Here is a 24,847-nt window from a genome sequence, read left to right as displayed (position 1 = left end):
TCTCTTATGGCACTAATACGAGTTAGAAAGAGACAGCTACATGTGTTTTAAACAGACTTTAAATAAGCACGTTCTCAATTCTAGGGTTTTTTTGGGTGTGTTGCTTCAGAACTTTCGACTGAGTAAACCGAATTTGAGTGAATAAGTAAATTTCAGTTTTATCGAGTTCTAATCCCAACATATGGAATAAAATACAGTCGTCTCTTTCTAACACCCTTTAAGTTACATTAGTAAAAACAGTACAAACATGTGTACGTCAATGCCCTTTTTATATCGTTTTTATCAAATTATAAGTAAAAAAAAATGGTTGTCTGTAAAGTCGGTTTACTGACGATAGTTGAACGTGACAACGTCCGATTGTGCTTCTTTGTCGCTCGTTCCGCGCTCTCGCTCGCACTTCAAGCCTTACATGGAACGCCTCAGATGAGTCAGAGCGAGGTAACGCCGCATGAGTCATGTTTTTTCGTGCGTGCAGCCGGCTCTATCGAATTATAAGACGTTGTCACGTCAAAAGGTATAGATAGGTTATTAGTGACTAATCGAAACGTGGCTTATTAGCTACTATTGACTTCAGTTGTCTCTTTCGCACACGATAGTTGAATCATGCCATCTCACTGTGACGTCTAATCGTGTGTGCGTTAGTGTGCCGTGTTTGAAGATCGAATGTTGTGTTGGTAACATAGCTACATCTTTTTACTTATAATATCATTGATTTTTATAACTTTAGTTACTGTGTTTTACAAAACACTTTAGAGAAATATTGCAAAATATATATGCATTTAATTTTCTCGCTTTGTGAAAATTATACATATAAATACTTAAAAATAATATACTATTAATAAATCTATTGCACATATATGTATTTAGTGTTCTAAAGTTTATACATATTAATAGTAATATTTAGTTTGGACCTCGGTGTTTTTAGGTCAAAATTTTTTAAATGCTTCTCCATTTTTTTAAATTAAATATTTACGTGAATCTTACATTATTACTTTGGGATAATTGAAATAAATTAAAATTAATATGTAGCTGGTGATTGTTGGTAAGCAGAGCTTGTATTTTACTGTGAAAAGTAGCTAAATGATAAACATAGAACATTTTTTTTTATAAGTACCTACATATCCCATCACTATCACTACATAGTATAAAACAAAGCTTTCTCTGTCAATATGTCCCTTTGTATGCTTAAATCTTTAAAACTACGCAACGGATTATGATGCAGTTTTTTTAATAGATAGAGTAATTCAAGAGGAAGGTTTTGGTATATAATTTATTAGGTTTTAGACAAAGCAAACGAAGTCACGGTCGGTAAGCTAGTTTACGAATAAAAAATACTTACACCTGAAACTTCGGCACGCAGATAGCCATAATGATGTAGGCATCCGCTAAGAAAGCATTTTCATTTCTACCCCCAAGGGGATAGAATTTAAAATTTTTACCGTGAACGCGGTCAAAGCCGTGGGGAACAGCTAGTTAATGAATAATTATCTTAGCACCAATATCAGCAAAAAACGTGTGCCACAGCTAGGCCACACCTTCAACTCATACTGATACCAATTTTCTATAATCCTCAGTTATTAGGACTTAATTTTATTAAAAATGCGTTAAAAAAATCGAAATTAAAACTAAAATGTTGAATAACAAGTCAATAACTGCGTTAAAAACAACCGACTTCAAACTTTTACAAATACAGACAAAAATACTCATAAAATAAAAACTACTGGGCCTATCCGAATAAAATTTTTATGGGACCAATTCGACACCATCCCGCATCGAACAAAAAAAGAATCACGTAAATCGGTTCAGAAACCTCGGAGTAATCGGTGTACATACATACAAAAAAAAACATACCGGCCGAATTGATAACCTCCTCCTTTTTTTTGAAGTCGGTTAAAAATCCGTACACTTTTAGAAGATGTGACCATTTTTTATATAATTTTACTTTATGAAATCACCGTATAGTCAATTACGCTTAGCCTTCGATTAAATTTTATTTGTGATGTTTTTAGTATTTTCTTTTAGCCTACTTATCAACAGGACTTACATAAATCCCGGTAGAGGCAAGTTTTTAATAAAATATTATAAATATTTCTCTTTTGCATTCAGTTCTTTCGAATAGATAAATACAGAAAACTTTTCCCGAAAAAAAATATTTATATTAAAAGTACGTGTAATGTTTGTCCGCGATGGACTCCAAAACTACTGAACCGATTTTTAATTTGATTTACAGTTGTGTGCAGTTTGATCTTTACATTTCAGTTTATAGTCGTAAATATATTTTATTGCAAACTAGCGGTCCGCCCCGGCTTCGCCCGTGGTACATATTCACGTTTTCTCTACATAAGAACCATCCTCGAACTTCAAGGAATATTTAAAAAAAAGAATTAACGAAATCGGTTAAGCCGTTCTCAATTTATGCGCTTACCGACACATTTTGGGATTCATTTTTATATTATAGAAGATTATTATTTCACAGTCAGCATAATAGGACAACATCTATCGGGTCAGCTAGAAAAGTATGCCTTTGTAAAAATCACGTAAATTTTTAAAACTAACAATTTACAGATATCCTAGATATAAGTATTTCCCTTCGTCAAGTATCTTGTTCTGTGATGTATTTTTTGACAGTTAAATCTTGATTTATTTCCGAGTCCGATATAAAACCGTTAATTTTAACATTATCTGAATGAATATTTGTATCTAAACCATTAATAATATATTTTTTACTATTTGCAACGTCTCCATTTACAAAACCATTTATTTTAACATTTTCCGAACAACTCCTAATATCCTCTTTTTCCGATTTATTTTTATTTTTTTGCATATTTTTATTTTGTTTCATATTATTATTGTTAACTCGCTTTTTATTCAAAACTTTTTTATTTAGTGACACATCTATTTTAACTCCTCTTATCTGACCTTTTACTATAACTTTTGATTCTATATCTTTCTCTCTTTCCAAATTATGTATATTAAATTCTTTATCATTCAAATCCAATTTAGATATATCTATCTCGCTTCCACTAACAACACTCTCTATTTCAACACCATCATGCTGTCCTTGTTCTTCACCTACATCTTTACCGTCATCTTTTTCTTGTAAAACACCATCTGTATGTATATTTCCTTCTTCCTTAAGCCTTTTTTCTTCTAGAACATCATTTACATGTTTCTCATGTTCTTCTTTAAGCCTATTTTCTGTCTCTTCTTCTTCCTTTAGTCTTTTTTCTTCTAGAACTTTCTTGTCCGCTATTTCTTTGCGTCTCTGCGCGTTCCACCAAGGCATGAACCTTTGGAACACGACTCTGGAACGGTGTTGAGGCTTTAGCACCCAGGATATCGCCATTTCGACGTCTGCAATTCTGTAATTGTTAAATGAAAGATTATTTTATGATACGCCATGTTACACTTTAGCATATTATGGTTGTGTACACGAGAAATAAGGAAAATATTACAAAAAGGGTCTAAATAATAGCTAAATTGCTGAACTCAGTTTTTAAAACTTACACAATCCAAATTAACATTTCTATGTGAATAGAAATAAGGAACTCATTTTATTAACCTGAGCTTAGTCTTACTTCAAACTTTATTTATTTATTTATCATATAAAAGGAGATGTGTCTTCGATTCGAGAACATTATTTTAACAAAATGAAATAATTGTATATTGAATCTAAAGATCAGTGAAAAATAAGTTCAGAAGAACTGTTCATAGATGACTAGCTTTCATCCAGTGTCTTCTAGTAAAACGCCGCATGGTGCCTGTTTAGTTCAAAACCTATCCTATGTATTATTTCAGGCCTCAAGCATTTACAATATTTTATAGTTAGGATGTTCGTATGGTACAAAAGTATTCATTAATTAATCAACTCACCGTCGCCGAAACCGTTCACGGTCAAGCGCGTGCCGCTCCCAGTGGCCCGCTCGCGCTTGCCGCGCGGCGAACGCCCACACTCGCATCACGTGGACCTTTGGAGGGTGTGGGGAGAAATGCACCTGGAATGGAGAAAATAGACCTTGTTATGTGGATAAAAGAGTTCATTTTTAATATACAGAGTTCATTTTAAACGATGATATTAAATTGTATACTATTGAAAACAAAACATGAAAATAGACCTTGTTATGTGAGAAATAACGCACATATTTAAGTGGTAATTAATAGTTATTATTGTTATGCACCTGGAATATAGAAATAGACCTTGTTACGTAGAGATAGAGTTCATTTTTAAATGGCAATAGAAAAATGTTTTTCATTTGCGAAAGCAGACCTTGTAATGTAGGTAATAGAGTTTATTTTTATTGATAATTGTATTTAATGTTGCATAAAAAACACTACAGAATTTTAAATTTAAGTACAAAAAATTTGTTCTTGCACAATTTCTTAACCAGCCCTAGTAGCGCTAAATGTATACGCTCTTATCATTATGTATATATTTATATGTGTATGTACATTTCATTTTTATATTTAGACATAATATAATATATTGTTTCTTTTCTATCTTAATTATAACTATCTTACTTATCTTTTATTCACCTATTATAACAAGCGTTTATGCTATTTATTTTACCACCCAAAAAAAAAAAAAAAAACCGTTCTGGTGCTCCAAGCGTAGCAAGTAGAGAGGACTACTGAAAACCGGCGCCTCTCCACTAATACGGAGAGGCAAATGCTGAGTAGTCCACCTTATCACAAATACTGACCAAATACTAGAATATATCTGATGTAATATTTATTTTTTATTTTCTATTGTTCTCTAAATGTATTAGTTGTAAGCTAAAATGTTGTATTTGTGATTAAATGTATTTTCTTTCTTTCTTTCTTTCTTTCAAAAATAACTGAAAAGGGGAAAAAAGACCTTATAGTGGGGGGAATAGAGTTCATTTTCAGTTTTTTAAATATTGGTAGTTTTTAATTATATATGTAGTCGTATATAATGTTTAAAGTTTATAGTTTATTGGCACTTATTTTCTTTTGAATAGAAGATAAAATAATTGTCATTTAATCCAGCTGCAGTGCATAAGAACGGCTGTATCGACTCTTATAATGTTTTGTTTATCTAATATATTTTATAAACACTACTACACTATATAAAAAAAAATGTGTGCGTGTACTAGTGTACACAAGTAAGAAGTGAAACTTCTTTATGACCTTATTTTTCAAAAAATAATTTACTATATGCAACTTTACAGAAATACGTCGAATCACGCGTGGTAGGGATAAGATAAAGATGATGGCGCGTAACGGAAAAATGTCACGCGTAATGAAAAAGTGTTACACTAAATTTTTTTCCAACCCCGATAAAGAAGTTTCACTTATATAATATCATGACGACACCATTTTGTGATTATTTACAATCTATTTATTTACATAATATAAATGACTAATAGTCTTCCTATTCTCAGAAATTTAATTAGTCACTCAAAGATTATTATCATTTTATATTATACTAGTTGTTCCCGCGGTTTCACCCGCATTGCTCCGCTCCTGTTGGCATTAGCGTGATGGTATATAGCCTTCCTCGATAAATGGACTATCTAACACCGAAAGAATTTTTCAAATCGGACCAGTAGTTCCCGAGATTATCACGTTCAATCAATCAAACAAACAAACTCCTTAGCTATATTATTTTCTCTTATCTGCGCTATTACCCTAAATAATCGTAAACCCATTAAGATAATTTATATAGATAGTACCTACATTAAAAGTACTTTTTTTACATTTTTGAAGTGAAACTTCTTTAGGCGCGTTGAGATTAAATTCACCTTCACGTCACGGAGTGAGGCAACCATTTTGGTACCTTTGAATTTTGCCAAAGAAGTTTCACTTCTGACACGTATGCTCAGCACACACGCTCTTTTTTAATAACATTGCTGAAATACTGGAATTATGATACGATCAGGGTGAAATATGATCAGGTTGTGCATATTACATTGAAAAATTTCTTTTGAGGGTAAAAAAAGCTCTCACAGGAAGCCCATGTCCCAGCAGTGGGAACATGTATAGAATGATGATGAATTTCTTTTGAATGAAAGTCTCCTACTATGCCCGTAGATTCATCCACATCTTCACAGAACTATGACGTCACGTCATCACTTTAAACTATTGCGCATCACGCAATCTTAACTGAGTCAGTGTGACGTCACGAGATGACCATCGTATCGTCGTGACTCAACGATCAACGACCTTAGAGGTTAATTTGAGAACTGTACATCTATACTCATAAATAAATGTTTGTTTGTTTCAACGCGCTAATCTCAGGAAAAATTATTTCGGTGTTAGATAGCCCATTTATCGAGGAAGGCTCTATATCATCTCGCTAAGACCAACAGGAGCGGAGCACTGCGGGTAAAACCGCGGAGCACAGGTAGTATAGATTATAGATGAGTTTGTTTGTTTTAATAGACGTGCCAGGCACGTGTCGATCATCTGCTACAAGTTGACTCAAATTTGTTGCTTAACAAATGTGTACCATACATACTATGCTTAAAAGAAATCAGGCTATACGGTCAAGTGAGTGATAAGCGGTTCTATCTTGCAAGACCGTATTTTGTGGCCTCCTCGGGGTTTCTTACTTTTCCCGTCCGTCAATTCTACGCTCACGTAATAATAATAAGTTTTTTATGGATGGGAGTAGTTTAAATCAAATATGACTTGTTGGAAGCTACCTTCTTGTTGGTTTTTGGTTAAAAGTTGGCATATAATATACGCAATTTTCATTCAATTAATGTTAAAATGTACATGCAATCAACCAAAAATGTTAATAACGCCATGCTATGCTTTGTTAATAAAATTCTTGAATACAAAATCGCTATACAGTAATTAACATCATAAAAGAAAATTCTCGAGCTAAAACGATACATTATTTTGATGTATGAATAAACGAATGAAAGCTTATAAAGCAAAAAAATTTACGCACACGTGCCAGAAGTGAAACTTCTTTGGCAAGATTCAAAGATACCAAAATCGCCGCCTTACTCCATGACGTTTACGACCTTGAAATTTTCCTCCCAACGTGCCTAAAGAAGTTTCCCTTCTATAAGTTTTTACTGAATAACTTGCCTCTCTTCCGAAGAAAGCCATTAATTGCAGAGCCTCCAAAGTCCAAACCCTTGCACGATTGTCTTTCAAGTGCCGTTCTTTGTATTATGATGTAAGTACATTTTAAATATGTGTATAATAAAACGTAGGTAACTACATTTAGAGACATTAATTGTGCTAATGCAGCGAGGGTCTTTAATTTCTGGCTACCCGCCAAGTGCGCTAAAATGATTTTATATATGTATTTATATGTTAAATGATAAATGGAATCATTTCAATTTTCTTTACGTCTTTCTTTATTATATAATCGTGTCTAGTTAGTCTTTATGCGTCTATGCATTAGTATAGAACCCTTTTAGGGAAAACGAGGGAGCGTAAAACCGAGGGATCTTGGGATCGGTTACCGTGGGCACTCTAAAAAAGAACATGTCTCTGTCTAGCTGGACACAGAAGGGCCAGTTCTATTTCATATTTGTATAAAAATTAGAAAGGCTATACGCAGTTTAAAGTAGAAGTTGAACGAACTTCCAAGGAAAAGCTTGTCTCACAAAACCTAAGGTCAGTTATATGATTATAAACATGCTATATACCTTTAGGAAGACATTTCGTCACACCGTCTGCATGGACAAATATGTTATGAAAGCTACTACAAATGTACCTTATCTTACATTAGCTTTTACAACATATACCTATATATACGTGAGAAATTATAGTCTGCGGTTGTTTTGTAATGTATTTCTTGGTTTGGTATATTTTTATTATTTCTGTGTATTTTTGATATCATTTGGCCGATAAGGGGAAACTATTTTTGGAATAAGATAGATAAATCCATTTGCAAATTCTAAACATAATATGTAGCGGTCATCAATACGCTAAGAAGCACGTAAGCGAAGTCACGCGGGTCTTAGCGTAATGATGACCGCTACGTTAATTATGTTTTGCCATAGCCTTCCTCGATAAATGGGCTATCTAACACCGAAAGAATTTTTCAAATCGGTCCAATAGTTTCTGAGATTAGCGCGTTAAAACAAACAAACAAACTCTTCAGCTTTATAATATTAGTATAGATAGCTCGAAACACTCAGATGTGAAAATCAACCAAGCATATATAAACAAAAACATGACTAACCCATCGGGGGTTTGTCCAGGGTTAATAGTGTGTCGTCATATCCTTAATCAAAAACTTTCATAATATTATTGAGTTCTTGCTATAGAAGATACGTGGCTATGTCTGACACATTGTTTATCATATATTTGCAATATTTACACAATGTATTATTAAAAAAATATAAAAAAAATTGTTTCAAGTATATGTTTATGGACGGATGTTTGTCTCCGCAACTATTTAGTCTCTCCCATCAACTCTATGGGGAGTTGCGTCGCTACGTGCGCGCACTTTCTTACTAGCCCATACAGTTGATGGGAGAGACGATAAATAGTGAACGAGACAAAAGTTGCTCTTGCGTGCTAGCTCTTACCTACTATTTAACGCAAAAACAGCTGATCCGATCTGTATGAAATTTCGTACAGAGATAGATTGTAGTCTGGTTTAGCACATAGGCTTAACTTTATGTGTCGTGTCAGTTTTTTGTTTATAAAAATAACGGTAATTGACGCACATGCTACATACGTCCTACACACTATTGACAAAATCATTTTTGAAGTGAAACTTCTTTATCGGGGTTGGAAAAAAATTTAGTGTAAAACTTTTTCGTTACGCGTGACATTTTTCCGTTACGCGCCATCTTTATCTTATCCCTACCACGCGTGATTCGACGTATTTGCATATAGTAAATTATTTTTTGAAAAATAAGGTCATAAAGAAGTTTCACTTCTTACGTGTGTACAGTTGTACACGCACACATTTTTTTATTGTCATCACAAGCAGATAGTGTTAGTTTATTTCAACCAACTGCAGCTAAGTAGTAAGAACCATCTCAATAGACAATAAACCGCAATCAAATTGGTTTATCTATGTGGACCCTCTGCATCAAACAGACACAAAGTAACACCTGTCTATGACCTTTGTACTTATACACGTACAAATAATGACTTTCACATTTTCTTTGAAAAAATTACGAAATATTTTGTAATACGAAATTCTGATAATGCACCTGATTAGCTGATAAAAGTAGATAGTGCAGTACCCCCTAAAACTATTACATCATAATAATTATTCTTTCTGTCAGAAACTGTCAGAAGCTAGACAGCTTTCAAACTATGATATATAAAAGAGCTAGATACGTTACCCGCTCTCTATTTTGGCAAGAAAAAACTCAGGTAAGTGCCCGAGTTTCACTTAGTCACGCACCATTCAGCGTCGTGGCTGGACGTTCTTTTTGTATTTTAATCGGCAGTTGTTATTACGAAGTACATGAGTGAGACATGTATTATGTCTCGTGCGTGAGAGTGAAAGAGAGAACAACTGTATTGGTGATAATGCGTTAGTAAGTAGGTATGAATTAATTACGCTGTTTTTAGTGCAATGATGTTGGCGTATGCCGCGTCTACTAGTATAATAGGTCATTGCTTTCAAACAAATAAAGTATCAATTAAGAACAATCCTCGAACTTCAAGGAATATTATTAAATACATTAATTTTATTTAATTAAAAAAAAAGAATTAAGGGGCTGACAAGACCAAATTGAAGTTATTTGAGCAGTTTAGTTTGTTTGTTTAGTTAGAAAAGATATTTATTCTAGCCCATCCAAAAAAAATATATGTTGATATTCATCATATTTCGAAGACCGTGGACGGATTCGATACATAATTGGACGAAATCGGCTCGACAGAAAATAATTAATACGTGATATGAAATATTATATCGAAAACTTCCCCAAGTTTGCAGAACTTTTGGAATTCTTTTCACGACCATACAGCAAAAAATTATTTATTTGCAATTTTAACAATGTTCCGGACTGCGGACAAGATTGCAAAGTGAGATTTATTGTCGTCCCAATGTACCATTCACTTGACCGAAGTTTGAAAACTTTTGGAATTATTGTGAATTGATTGTCTTGACTGATTGGAGTATAATATTATAGTAGGAATTAGTACGATAGGATATTTCTTTACAATTCTTAAACAATTTAATATAATATAACGCTTGTACACAAGTACAAGTATTCAAGTAGCCAACATAAAACCTGTATTAAATCCGGTTTTCAATGAATTAAAAATGTCACCTGTTCTAATTTTTGTTGCTAAGTTGAAACTGTGGTTTAAATATTATAATTACCCATAGATTATTATCATAAAGCCTATCGTAATCTGTCTATACTAATATTATAAAGCTGAAGTGTTTGTTTGTTTGAACGCGCTAATCTCGGGAACTACTGGTCCGATTAGAAAAATTCTTTCGATGTTAGATAGCCCATTTATCGAGGAAGGCTATAAGCTATATATCATCACGCTAAGACCAACAGGAGCGGAGCAATGCGGGTGAAACCGCGGGGAAGAGCTAGTAGAAAATATGCCTGATCACCTACTTGTCCCTAAATAAGATCGATCAGTGTAACAGATGTATCATGCATTGGCCCCTTGCCCCACTAGGGGACACGGGTGACGAGAGTATCTAATATACAATTAACTTTAAGGAACTTTTAAGTTTAAAAACACGTACCATTTAATACATACGACAACGACCTTCCGCGCCGTAAGTTGTAAAGGTCGTACGATAATAACATCGTGATTGGAATTTATATTATCACTTCGTTGAGTTACTTCTAGAAATAATTGTAATAAACAATGAATTTATTATAAATTGTGTATACTAATTGAATCAACAATAATGCTTATTTATTTATTTATTATCATAACAACTTGCATCGTTAACATAAATAAATATTTATTTATCAGAAAGTAATGTACAGAAATTAATGCGGTTTGCAGGCATGTGTTGTCAGAAATATAGATTCCAATTAGAGGACATGCAAAAATCCGAAAATAGTTACATAGGTAATTATATAATAGTAGCTTTCCGACTATGGATTAGCCCGCTTTGTTATAAACGTTTCCTTCCCCGAGAGCCACGCTATCCATTGATGAAAACGGAATGAAAATCGGTGCAGTAGTTTTTGAGTTTATCGCGAACAGACAGACAGACGCGGCAGAGAACTTTGTTATGTAATCATTTAATTCTAGAGCCATAGTTAGTAATAATATTGCAAACTGTTATTTTATTTAATGTTTTAGGTTTTCTATTTGGTAACGCAGAACCGCGATGTGGTTGTTGTTTGATATTAAATTCAATACGTTTCCATAATATTATATTTTATTTCTAATCTATAATATTATGAATAGGAAATTTTTGTTTGTTTGTCACATTTTAAGTCATAACTACTCGACCGAGTTTAAATGAATTCTTTTAAAATTGGATTGTGTGTACAAAGTCGGACACAAGACTAGTATAATATCCAGATAGATACCAACAGATAACGAGTAATAAATGTTTATCAATGTAACGCTAATTTTGATATCAATTTTATTATGACGTCCGAACTTTTTCTTTTTAATTTAGCCACACCCCGGACACTCCATACAAAATTATCGTTTTGACAGTCACACTGTAGAGACTGCAAATATGTGTGTTAACGCTTTATGGTTGGCACATTTTTGACTAGCGTAAAAAAAATTCGCGTTTTTCTGATTAAATACATCCGTAAACAGCACAATATCTAACCATTTTCTACGAAAAACGATAATCACAAATCCAAAATAATAAAATTACTTTAAGTCAATTTGATTAATGTTGTCAATCTTCGTTGCGTATCGTCCCTGTAGAAAAATATGGACCATTTTATGTCTGATCGTGCGGGGTGAGGTAAGTGTTTAATTTTGGCGGGAGGCGGAGTGTCCGTTCTGTAGCGTTTAGCTACTATTATGTATTCTGTGATTTAGCGCCAACAAACTAATACAAATTTTCACCAATCCTCGATAAGTGTATAAAGTTTGAATTAATTTGGTCCGTTTAAACCCTCGTCTGTCGGAACACAGATCTGTGCCAAAAATTTTGTACCCGTAGTCTGTCGGGGCACAGATCTGTGCCAAATCACCGCCGGTTGGAAATTGGCTCATTGTAACGCAAATATAGTTCAAATCTGCATAAACGACTATTTAGTTGATAGCTTATGAATTACTGAATATTTAAAGTCCATCCAATAATAATTTGACCGATAAATATTCGAAATATAACAGTAATTATGTCATACTTTAGTCGAGTAACTTTTAACTTTTAAAGTTTTACAAAATGTAAAATTTTGCGGAAAGTTGAAAAACGGTAATTATTTATTGGTCTTTTTATTATTATTGACTATATAACCTAATGTTTATGTGCCGAAATAATGAAAATTACCAACAATTATACCATAAATAATGGTTTCAAATATGTATCTATCACTTAACTGTACGTTGCTTAGTTTTTGACCCCTGGTAAATCATATTTTTTTTTACATATTGTATTTGTTCTTTACATCATTTTACGAGAAATTTTATGAAGATTTTAATGATATAATTCAAAATTTGATACTGTGTTCCATTTTAGAGATATTTCGTTTTCAAATCAAAACCGACAATAATTTCCCCGTAAAATCCGCATACAGGTGTTCACAAATTCAACGTCACTATTTTTTAAATTTAGTCTTCAATTAAATTTTTCATTTTCATACAAAATAAAATGTACATGATAATATGTTTTGTTTATATTGAAAGGTATCGTTTTTTTGGTATTTATAATTGTCCTCAGGTTAAAAACGATATACATAATCAACTACATAAATTATAGTCCGTAACCTGCTTACGAAAAAATTCCAGAGACACATTTTCTTTCTTAATTCTTTTAGTTTTAGTATATTATGGTTAAAAGTGTATATATGCTGGAAAAATAGTAAAAAAACCTACAAACAACAATGAACAAGGGAACAATGGTTTTCACTATGACCTATATATAGGACAAAGTGATACTATGTAATTTGTGTAGGACAAACTCAAAAAGAAATTTAACACTTTAATTGTACAACATATTCTTACCTTCATACAAATACAACATATTATTATTTATTGGGGAACCTTAAGTTTCAGAAAAAATAAAAAGCCGGCCAAGTGTGAGTCGGACTCGCGCACCGAGGGCTTCGTACAAATTTATTTTTTTTATTATGCTGTAGGTATCTTTTAAATTGTAAATCTGAGTTTTAAATGTGAATATCAAGTTAATACACGTAGGCGTTCATATTAGTTGAAAGTTGAAATTATTAAGTACTTTTTTTATTTGTAAATGGCAATTAAAAAATCATGTTCTTTGCAATTATTCTTATATCTGTTTTTAAAAAACATTGCTTTTTACCAAATTTAAAGATTTTATGTACTTGGGAAGTACCCTGTCGGTTTTGATTGCCTTGCAAATGTCAAAATTTGCTAAAAATTGCAGTATTAACGGCTGCATCCCAAAGGGTTTGGTTTTTAAGGGTCCAGAACCCTAATAAGATTACGTCTGTCCATCCCATCTGCCCATCTGTCTGTCTGTCTTTCAAGACCTATTTTATAAGGAGCGCGTAATGTGACATTTAACTGAAATTTATATTGATTACTTGAGTCGATTGAAGCTGCGAAAAAATCAAACTTATAAACCAACGCAATCAAAAGATACAGCCGTTTATGCTGCAAATTTTCGCAAATTTCGACATTAGCAAGGGAATCGACACCTACAGGGTACTTCCCGTGCACGTAGAGTTTTGAAATTGGGGTAAAATAAGCTCTTATAGCGCAGATTGAGGAATAATTTCGAAAATCATAAAATTTTAGAGTTACAACATAATAAAAAATTGGTTTGTTCGGAGCCCTCGGTGTGCGAGTTTTTTATTCTTATGTACTATATGTAGTACATTCGTAGGCAGAACGTTATAGATGTAGATCGCTGTCTGAAGACGATTATTTTTTTGCATTCATGACTTTAAATAGCCTTGGAACATTACAGATTTAATAAAACGAATTAAATGCATCATTTGCAGTACGCCTGAAAATATAAATCTATCCTCTCATTTTGTAAATGACTAGCGATAACAATTATTGTATTTTTGGTGTCAAAACTGCTTCTATTACCCAGAAGAAGAATGCAATTTTTTTATTTGAAGATATCACATTGCTGTCTAAAACTACATAATCAATAATTACTTATTTGTTAGGTAACCCTAAATAAACTTCCACCTTGATATTTTAATTTTCATTTGAAGATAAAAATATCTAAGTAACTATTTGATAGGATTACCTTTTTCCGATTCGTAAGCATTTGAGTATCAATAAAAGATAATTCAAATGGAACAACGATCCTTGTGGCAATGGAAGACAAGACACTCCAAGGCTTACTTTAACAATAGGACGTAACAGTATTTGAAATCAAGAAAATATAACTCTGTATACTTTGTCAAATGAACAGATAATAATACTTACACGATCAGTGTCTGGGAATTTGCAGCTTTTAATTCCTGATACCAGGATTCTTCATGAAATTCTACACATTACGTTTTATTTTATTCCAATCAAAATATTTTTAAGTTCCATGCCGTTTGTGTACTACGGACTTAGTAGTTAGGACTAAACTACTGAACCGATTTTAATACAATTTTACCGATTAGTTTATATCTTAATTACAATATGCTTGGAAATACTGCATGTATTGAAGTAAAATAAAAACTAGATTGGATAGCTTTCATCACTTTCCTGATCAAATTCAAGTGGAACCTCGTGGTAATAAATCGTCGTCTCAAGGCGGTCGTTGTGTTCGATATATTACAAGAAATAATGAACAAGTTCGTTCTGTTCGACGTTATTTGTGCTAAGTTGCAAATATTCCTATTAATTGGCCAATGTTGGCGTCAACATCACACATTACAACCACTGACCACATGAGTATATAAACAGTACAGACACAAAGCTTCATAACAATGTTTTATAGTACTACTTACTCACTTACTCCTGTGGCGCTGAAACCCCGAAGTGGGTCTTGGCCTCCGAGACGAGAACTCTCCACCTTCCCCGGTCCTGAGCGGTCACTTGCCAGTTTTCACTGGCTTGAATCGCACACAGGTCCCTCTCCACTTGATCGCGCCAGCGATACTTGGGTCGACCCACCGGCCGACGGCCCGAGGGACGGCCCAAGTATGCTCTCTTCAGACCTCGCTCCTCACCCATTCGCTCTACATGACCAAGCCAACGCAGGCGATGCGCTTTTATTTCCCCAAGTATATTTGGCTCGGCCATGAGTTTTTCTAATTCGGCATTCTTCCGGATTCTCCAACTTCCATCCTCTTGTCTGATAGGACCAAAGATCTTCCTAAGAAGCTTTCGTTCTGTGACTAAAGACTAAAAACTTTCTTCTTAGTCATGTTTTATAGTGCTATCAGTTAAATAAAATTTATTTAAGTACTTACCTATTATTTCAATCCGTTAGATGATTGATATTTTTTTAAGAATCTGGCTAAGTTATATATGCATAAATAGGATTGGAAGCGTTAATTTTATTAAGGCATAACGTTCATTTTTATACAATAATATGATACGATTCTTTCTTCTATACAACTAGGGACATAATATAATGATTTTCATTTAGTATGTTTTCTGATTCCTATTATTTGTTGATTTTTAGAATGATAAGTATAACATTTAGATGTATAATATCATTTATATGTAATTGTTTATTTATTCTGAATCTTTAAGCTTATTGATTTTTATCCTTTACATAAGCTGTATTTTATAAAAAATGTTTCAAACTCAAATTTCCGTAAATTTTTGATTTATAAATTAAATGTAACGGTTTATAATTAAGTTATGGTATAATTAAATGTAGATTTCACATTTGTACAGCTTAGACATTTTTCTGAATGGATACAGTGCCTTTCGATTTGTAGTTGGACAACATTTCATATTATACGATTACTAGCTTCCGCCCGCGACTCCGTCCGCACGGAAAAAATTAAGATTTTTTTCTACGTATTTTTCCGGGATAAAAAGTATCCTATTTTACGCCCAGGATAATAAGGTATAATTATACCAAGTTTCATCGAAACCGAAACCTTAGTTTTCACGTGATGCCTTCACATACAGACAGACAGGCAGACAATAATTTTTTTAATCACATATTTGGGCTTGGTATCGATCCAGTAACACCCCCTGCTATTAATATTTTCAATATTTTCAATGTACAGAATTGACCCTTCTACAGATTTATTATATGTATAGATAATAATAATTAAGAGCATGAAAGAAAAAAAAAGCATTTCTTCATAATGCTATTGTTACCACAAAAAATATTTTCTTAAATGCAAAGGAGAATGCCCATGAAAGTATGGACCACAGTATAGTGTTGCGTCAATGCCAGAGTGGTTTTGGAGGGTTCTTCGATATTCAAAAGATTTTTACCAATTGATTTTTTTTGTGATAAAAACAGGGGTTTTCAAGATATTGAGAAAAATGTGAATTAACCTCAAAACTTAAATAATCCCGATTTAGTTAGGTTTATGAGTGATTTAGGTAGTATATATCGTCTGAAGGTTATTTTTCGTTTAACATATTTAATCTATGCGTAGAGCTTATGCTTTCAGACAAAGTCTATCTGTTCATCGGCTAGTGTAGGTAGGCACCAGAAATCTTCCGGGACGGATTTCAAGAAAACCTAAATATATATTTAAATAAAAAATGCCAATAGAGTTTTTATTCGGTTTACATATTGTTGTTGTTGTTTGAATCATTTTTTCACTACATATTCGAAGAAAGAAACAAATAATAAATAACTGGTTACCTACCAAGCTATGTCATAATAATATTTTTTTATATGTAAGTATTTATATTATTTTACTTCACTATCTATGTTAAAACAACCTACAGTGTATAAACAATACCTTACAGAGTGATTTTATGTTAATTGATTTTTTTGTAATTCAATGAAAACAATAATCGATATTAATACATTTAGCCCACTTTAGCCTAAGCAATTAGCTATTTACCATAGTAAATGTCATAATAGTTACCGCTTGGTTACCGTGGTAACCGGTAATGGATACTAAATCTATGGTAACGGATCTAAACAATTACCTACATGTCTTATTAGATTTTACAAAACATTCCCTGATCAAAATATATTTTCCGATAGTAAGAAGGCCTCTAAATTGCCGAGATTTTTTTAAAAGTATTTTTATCCTTATGCATGAGAAAAACCTGTACCAAAAATGTAAACGGTAATGGACACTAAATCTATAATAACGGATCTAAACAATTACGTGTCTTATTAGATTTTACAAAACATTCCCTGTTAAAATTATATTTTCCGATGGTAAGAAGGCCTCTAAATTGCCGAGATTTTTTTTAATAGTATTGTTGTCTTGATGCATGAGAAAAACCAGTACCAAAAATGGGCATTCTCCTTTTAAGAGAAAATAAATTAGACATGTGGAGACGTTATACATACAGACGTTAGAACAAAGCCCACAAAGAATAACGTCATTTAGGAATAAGACGATTTTTAAACATTAATAAAAACCTAAATATTTCCAAAAAGTAAAAATTACTGTTAGTTTTTATCTAGTTTTGATTAAAATTAAAATAAAAACAAGTAGCAAAAAATTTTGAAATGTTGTCATTTTGGAGCACCCTGTAAAGTCTGTATTTGTATATGAACATGATTGGAGATCGCGCCCGCTTATGCTCATGCGTAAACGATGATATTCATAATCAACTTTCTCGAATTTTTATTAAATAAACCTATGTTTTTGTTATATTCACTCAAAAGATTGTCTATTCTAGTATGAAAATACAAAAATAAAAATCTAAAATACCTTGATATTATTTTTTTATGAGTATTTTTCTTTACAATGTAACATTTATTCAAAATGTGTGGGAAAAAATGCTTCTAATAAGTAAAATAAGCATGCCAGGGAGTAAGTAAGGTAACTAATATAAAGTTTGGTTATCTAGTTAGCATCAAAATTTACAAGAGTCTCACAGGTTAAAGTTTATATCACAAATTTTAATATCGAAAAAAATCGGCAAATCAGCGCCGAAAGCTCGAATTTGCCCGACAGACAGCACCTTTTTGAGGCGGCGCGCCGCGACAGCTGAGGGGTTAAAGTGGGTCAAAATCGAGTCTAAAGGACTTGTGCACTTGTTTAACATTGTTTTTTTTTTTATTATCTTTGTTATTATTTTAATTTGAACTACTACTACTAAGTCCTGAGATTAAATACCTAGTTAAAACAAATAAATTCAATAAAATTAGTGCATACTATCATAACATATTATTTTATCTCTTAATATATATAAAATCTCGTGTCACAATGTTTGTCCTCAATGGACTCCTAAACCACTTAACCGATTATAATAAAATTCGCACACCATGTGCAGTTCGATCCAACTTGAGAGATAGGATAGATTTTATCCTGGAAATCCCACGGGAAAGGGAACTATGCGGATTTTTATTTCAAAAAGCGGGCGAAGCCGCGGGCGGAAAGCTAGTAATATCTATAATAGTACTTTTAAGTTATATTCTGTAAGTACTTAGGTAAAAATACATTCCATGTATATGATTATTTTTACATGCGTTAAGCCCTTAACAGATCTTATTCTTTCTTCTATATATAATTAGTGAAGATTATATACATAAATAGTAGCATTCTTATGACTTCAATGTATAATAAACTAGCGGTCCGCCCCGGCTTCCCACGTGGTACATATTTCGCAATAAAAGGTAGCATATGTTCTTTCTCAAGGTCTCTGTGCCAAATTTCATCAAAATCGGTCCAGTAGTTTATGCGTGAAAACCATACATACATACATACATACAAACCTTTCCTCTTTATAATATTAGTATAGAAGTACCTATAGATAAATATGTTGTCTTGGTGTAGATAAACATTAATAGCTGATCTAGAAAAGAGACACAGATAGAGGACATCTTATCATTTAGCAGTATCACTACATAGTATAAAACAAAGTCACTTTCTCTGTCCCTATGTCCCTTTGTATGCTTAAATATTTAAAACTACGCAACGGATTTTGATGCGGTTTTTTTTTAATAGATAGAGTTATTGAAGAGGAAGGTTTTAGTATATAATTTATTAGATTTTAGACAAAGCGGGCGAAGCTGCGGGCGGTAAGCTAGTAAAAATAGTTTACAAAATATTCTCAGACCTACCACAAAATATTTTTTAATTGAAAGACATATTTTTTATCAGTCAAGCCCTTGTAAAGGACTTTGTTTAGGAACACTGTTATTAGAATTTTATTTTAATACTAGTTGATTACCCCTACTTTGCATGTGATACAAATATAGCCTATAGGACTCAGAGATCAGAAAACCAATGAAAGATTTTTTGAAATTGGTCCTGCAGTTCCTGAGATAAGAGTGTTCAAACAAATAAACTTTTCAGCTCCATATTATTAAGTATAGATAGAATATGTATTGTGTTGTTTATAAAGTTATAACAATGCGTTATTGTGTTTTGAACAATGCAATATTGTTTGTCATAGTTATCAGGTGACCTATAAAACATGTCCAAATACATCATATCAATATGTATATCTCTTTAATATATATATAAATCTCGTGTCACAATGTTTGTCCTCAATGGACTCCTAAACCACTTAACCGATTATAATAAAATTCGCACACCATGTGCAGTTCGATCCAACTTGAGAGATAGGATAGTTTTTATGAAAAAAAACGTAAACATGTAGGTACCACGGGCGAAGCCGGGGCGAACCGCTAGTAAATATTATAAAAAGGAAAAACTTTAATTAGTTAATTCTTATAATAAAAGATGAAAAGTTTTTGTTTGAACTCGCTAACCTGAGGAACAGCAGGACTATGTTATTTTAAAAATTCTTCCATTGTAACATAGGTACATGATCCCTACCAAAATCGGCGCCCTACACCATGACGTGACGATATTGCAATGACGCGAACTTGAAATTTTACTCTCAACGCGCCTAAAGAAGTTTCACTGCAAAATTGTTGGTAGTTATGCATGTCAAATACCTACAAAAAATAATGTGTGGCATCCAAATCATGATGAATCTCTTGAAAATTTAAACTATGTACCTATATATAAATGTAACCTAAGTTTTACGGAAATTCTTATCAGACATACGAAAAACATGACAATGTCAATAGTCAACTTTATTGTGATAGGCACTAGGTCTATATTATAAAACAACGTATATTTCGCGCCAAAATTGTCTTCATCATGTTAGAATAAGGTCTTTTATAAAAAAAAAACGAATATTTCGCGCAAAAATTGTCTTCATGCTATTTGATTGTATAAACTTATCAAATTTTATATTTCAATGGTTTTGGCGCCATATTAACAGAATCGGCAAGGTTTTTCCTTAACGGGTCCGAAATTAGATGCAATTTGTTTATGTTGTTGAGTAAAAACATACAAATAATGTTTTTAAAATTTTTTAAAGAAAATAATATCACAGATCTGAATACCTATGTGTAAATGATACATAGCAATAAGGAAATAAAAAAAAACCCTTTTTATACACTGATGCCTACTCAGGAAGTATTTATTTTGTACTAGCATTCCGCCCGCGGCTTCGCCCGCTTTGTCTAAAACCTAATAAATTATATACTAAAACCTTCCTCTTGATTCACTATTTATTAAAAAAAAATGCATCAAAATCTGTTGCGAGGTTTGAAGATTTGAGGATACAAAGGGACATAGGAACAGAGAAAGCGACTTTGTTTTATACTACCTATGTAGTTATTACAAAATCCTAATAATTCATTGTTCAATGTATGAGTTTAAAATTAAAATTACTTTTATGTGTCAACAGGTCAGTATTTGAACGCATTTGACCTCAAGGATGGACAAACACATGAGTCAATGTATTAGTGTTACACATATATAGCTATCTCATTTCAATCAAAGTGAATGAAAGAGATGGCGATACACATTGTTGTTTGAGAAATAAGAGGAAAGAAAGTCATATAACTAATGATTAATTAATGTTTAGAATTATTGTGAAATATCTATTTGTTTACTATAATTGAGTATGAAAAAAATTCCACTTAAATATGTATCATGATTTGTTATTGTTTTATTTCTTAGTAAGCATTCCGCTAATTGCTTATGCATGTTTGTAAACAAAAATGTGATTAGTTGCAAATAGTTAATCCATACACAATACACATACATCTGAAATTATTTGTAAACATTTTACTGTTTTATAGGCCATCCACATGTCTGCCGAACAACGTGAAAAACAACGAAAACATAGGGACAGCACTATAGGAAGAAAAGAGATGTACTTATTTCCTTCTCGCTTCACTGTACAGTGCCGTCCCCATGTGTTTGTTGTTTGTCACATTGTTTGGCAGACGTGTGGACGGCCTATTACTCTAATTAAATTATTTGAAAACATATTTAAATAATAAAATCTCTATCATGGTGTTGTATTTCTTTCCTACTCTATTAACACTATAATATGGCAGACGTGTGGATGGCCTATTACTCTAATTAAATTATTTGAAAACATCTTAATAAAATCTCTATCACGGTGTTGTATTTCTTTCCTACTCTATTAACACTATAATATGCTATTCTCTCCTATTTTTCTTTATTATATTGCTCTAAACACTATTACCTGCATTTAATTAATCTCAACATTAAATACATTAAATAACTCACCTTTTTCGGTGGTAGTTTCCGCTTCTCCACCTTCCTCTGTTCATCGAGAAGCAATCCTGTATGTTCTGGCGCACTCGCTTCATCAGGCACATCAGCCGCTTCCCCGATACGCACAGCACAATCCACTACATCAGCACTGTACAAAGTATCGTCCGTGAGATCACCAAAGGTCCGCGACAACGAATGATTCAACTTGCAAGTTGTTATTCCGTACCCAGAGTCTTCTTCTAAGTCGGAATCCGTGTCTGAGTCGTTCTCGTTGCCGAAAACATCGTTGGATGTGTAACAACTGTCTGGAGATTCTTCGAACACGATAAACGAGTCTTCCGATTCACACTCCGACGGTATTCTCTGTCGTTTGTCAGTGAACACGATTTGGAACGAATCGTCGCTATCTGCAGAGGAAGAATAGAATTTGCCGGTCACTTCATCAAAGCTGTTCTCTGGTATTGATGATTCTGAGTCCTTGCTGTTGTTGAGAATCTCGTTGCCAAACGAAATTTCGTTCGACACTTCTTTTATCGGGATCGGTGATGTTTTTGAATCATTACACTCTGTAATATCACTGTTACGTTTACATTTTGACTTTAGCAACTCTTTTATTTTGTTAATTTTGTCCTCACAAGACGATATCACTTGATCTTTGTCTATGCTAATTGTGTTATCCGGTTTAACATTCTGGTCTTTATCCTCTGGTAAATTAGTTACTATATCCATTGATTCATTTACATACATTTCAGTCTTGACATAAGGCGCATCAGTCTCAAATAAATCTTGTTCTTGATGTTTATATGCTCCGTAGCACTCTATTAAAGTATCGTTGGGCAGATTAACAATGTCTTCAGGACAGAAAGCATCCTCAAATGAGTCTGACACTGAGCCAGATTCAACGAAGACCCTCCTGGGCCTCCGTTTGCGTGCTTGCTGCGGTTTCTTGTCCGTCAACAGCATACGCACCTGGTTCAACTTATCCTCACAATTACCAACTACATTTCTACTTGTAGTCATGCTTGTGTTCGAATTTGTTGTAGAATTGTTACAACCAAACTGCTCAACCTGTTCATTTTTATTTTGAACCTCCAACTTGGCAGCGTGCCAAGCGAGCGACGGCGACATCTGGCCCTCGTCTTCAAAATCGAAACAGTCGTAATATTGTGGCACTGGCGAGCTGGCTCTCTTTTGAAACATAGCAGTCATCACGTTGAAAACACCGGTAAAAAAATTCGTAATACCACTCAATGGTGTTTGCGACTCACTAGACTGCGGAGGTTTCTCCGCTTCGTATTCTTTTTCCTTTGTTTTGTCCATGCTAGATGCTGTTATCACAGAATCGGCAAGGTTTTTCCTTAACGGGTCCGAAATTAGATGCAATTTGTTTATGTTGTTGAGTAATAAAGTATCCGCGAATGCGTCCTTCATTGCTTTGGATTGAGCGTCCGTAGAATAGTTAGTTATGGGAAAATTTATTGGCAATTCCAGTAGATTGCGCCTATTGCGCGAACCGAAAGTTGTTCTGTTATTCATTTTGTTAACACTTATATTCATTTTACAGTTTAATGAGGATGCTAAGGCATGTTACACTTAAACAGTCATGTTCATATTGCACATACACACGTCTGAAAAAGGCTTGTGAATAAGTCTATAACACTTCAACCCAATGATAGACACTTCCTGAGAATAGCAAGGTCCTGAATCGTATATCTTCACTCTGTCTGTGTTATACGCTATATCACCACAACTGACTGCGTTTCTCACTTCTGAATAACTTGAAAATTCGTTTACTTGCGTAAAATACTCGCTTTTTAGCTCCATTTTGATAAAATATCGAAATACACGTCTTTATAGTTCAGCCATTTTGATAAAAATAATACGCACTCATTTCATTGTCAACTTGACAGTTCGTAATAATTATCACAGACAACAGAGGAGGGAAGAAATTATACAGATTAATATAAATGGAATGGAATCGATTCAAATCGATTATCTTTATGTTCTATATTTCGTTATACCACGTTAAGAATAGAAAAAAAAAACAGCTGTTGATAACAAAAATATGCTTTTTTTTACATAAAACTTGATCCACGTCTATTCTAAAAATATACTCTTTGAAGTGGATAATTTTAATATGAGTTTTATTGTTGCTCAAATATTTTATTCATTGTATTTTTTAAAGTGAAACTTATATTACATCGTCTCAAACTTTTTGGTCTGTGTAGCGCATGTCGCGTGACGCACGATACGTACGATAATTATCGTACAAATACGATAATTTTTAGTTAAATGGCTATAGTGTGAAAAAAAGTTTAACTTTTACCGTGGTTTCATAAAACCACACAACATTTTTTCGATTTATTTATGTAAAATGGTAGTCACTTTTAGAGTAAATATTAATTTTTTAGAATTTCCCACATTATTATTCTTATTTTTTCAGGCATTATTTTGAACCACGACCCGACGTAATATCTTCATCGCCGCACTTATATCGATTATAACAATTAAACAATAAAATCGATTTTAAACCATAGGCAATATTTTAACTTTTCTGATGCAATAAGGTAGGTACACAACATGAATAATATTTGACCTTTAATTACATTTTTTATCTTGGATAATCCAATGATAGTAAATAACAATAAACAAAAAATATACAATTCATATAATAATATGTATTACATTAATCATAAATAAAGCATACTTATATACTTGGTTATCGTTAAGGTGGTCAGTGGTTTTTACTATTAAGTATTTGGTGATTTTCTCGAGGGTAGTTACCTAATTTAAAAAACAATTTGAGACTTGGATTTTTTAAATTTAACAGAAATTTAAATATCTAATTAATATATCTTTTTATTCGCCAATGCTTTATGATAAGGAGTAAGATCTTTTTATGAATGCAATACCCGACCTAATAATGTGTAAAAAAGATATAACATTTTTGAAAACATTCTTTTTGACAGTTGAAAAACATTTGTTCAAATGCATTATGTAATGTGGACGTTATGATACAAAATATAAAAATTATAAAAAAATTGAAAAAATAGAAAAAGGTTAGTGAATATTTTACATTGATGAAATAACTACGTCTTGGTGTTGGCGGAAAGGTGCTAACTTTCCACCAACTTTAAAAATTT

General features: G+C 32.8%; 1 protein-coding gene across 1 annotated transcript; it reads right to left on the bottom strand.

Annotated features, from left to right (window-relative positions):
* Positions 1–2,250: 2,250 nt before the first annotated feature.
* LOC123704286 lies at positions 2,251–23,578 on the bottom strand. The gene is made up of 3 exons (XM_045652598.1): positions 21,717–23,578; positions 3,874–3,995; positions 2,251–3,362 (listed from the first exon to the last, which is right to left on the bottom strand). Exons 1-3 carry the CDS (start codon positions 23,259–23,261, stop codon positions 2,594–2,596), a joined length of 2,436 nt encoding a protein of 811 aa, XP_045508554.1. The 5' UTR covers positions 23,262–23,578; the 3' UTR covers positions 2,251–2,593.
* Between the last annotated feature and the right edge of the window lie 1,269 nt (positions 23,579–24,847).

Source organism: Colias croceus, chromosome 29, assembly GCF_905220415.1.
Source record: "Colias croceus chromosome 29, ilColCroc2.1".
In the NCBI taxonomy this organism is placed as follows: Eukaryota; Metazoa; Arthropoda; class Insecta; order Lepidoptera; family Pieridae; genus Colias; species Colias croceus.
This window is presented reverse-complemented; position numbering and strand designations above follow the sequence as displayed.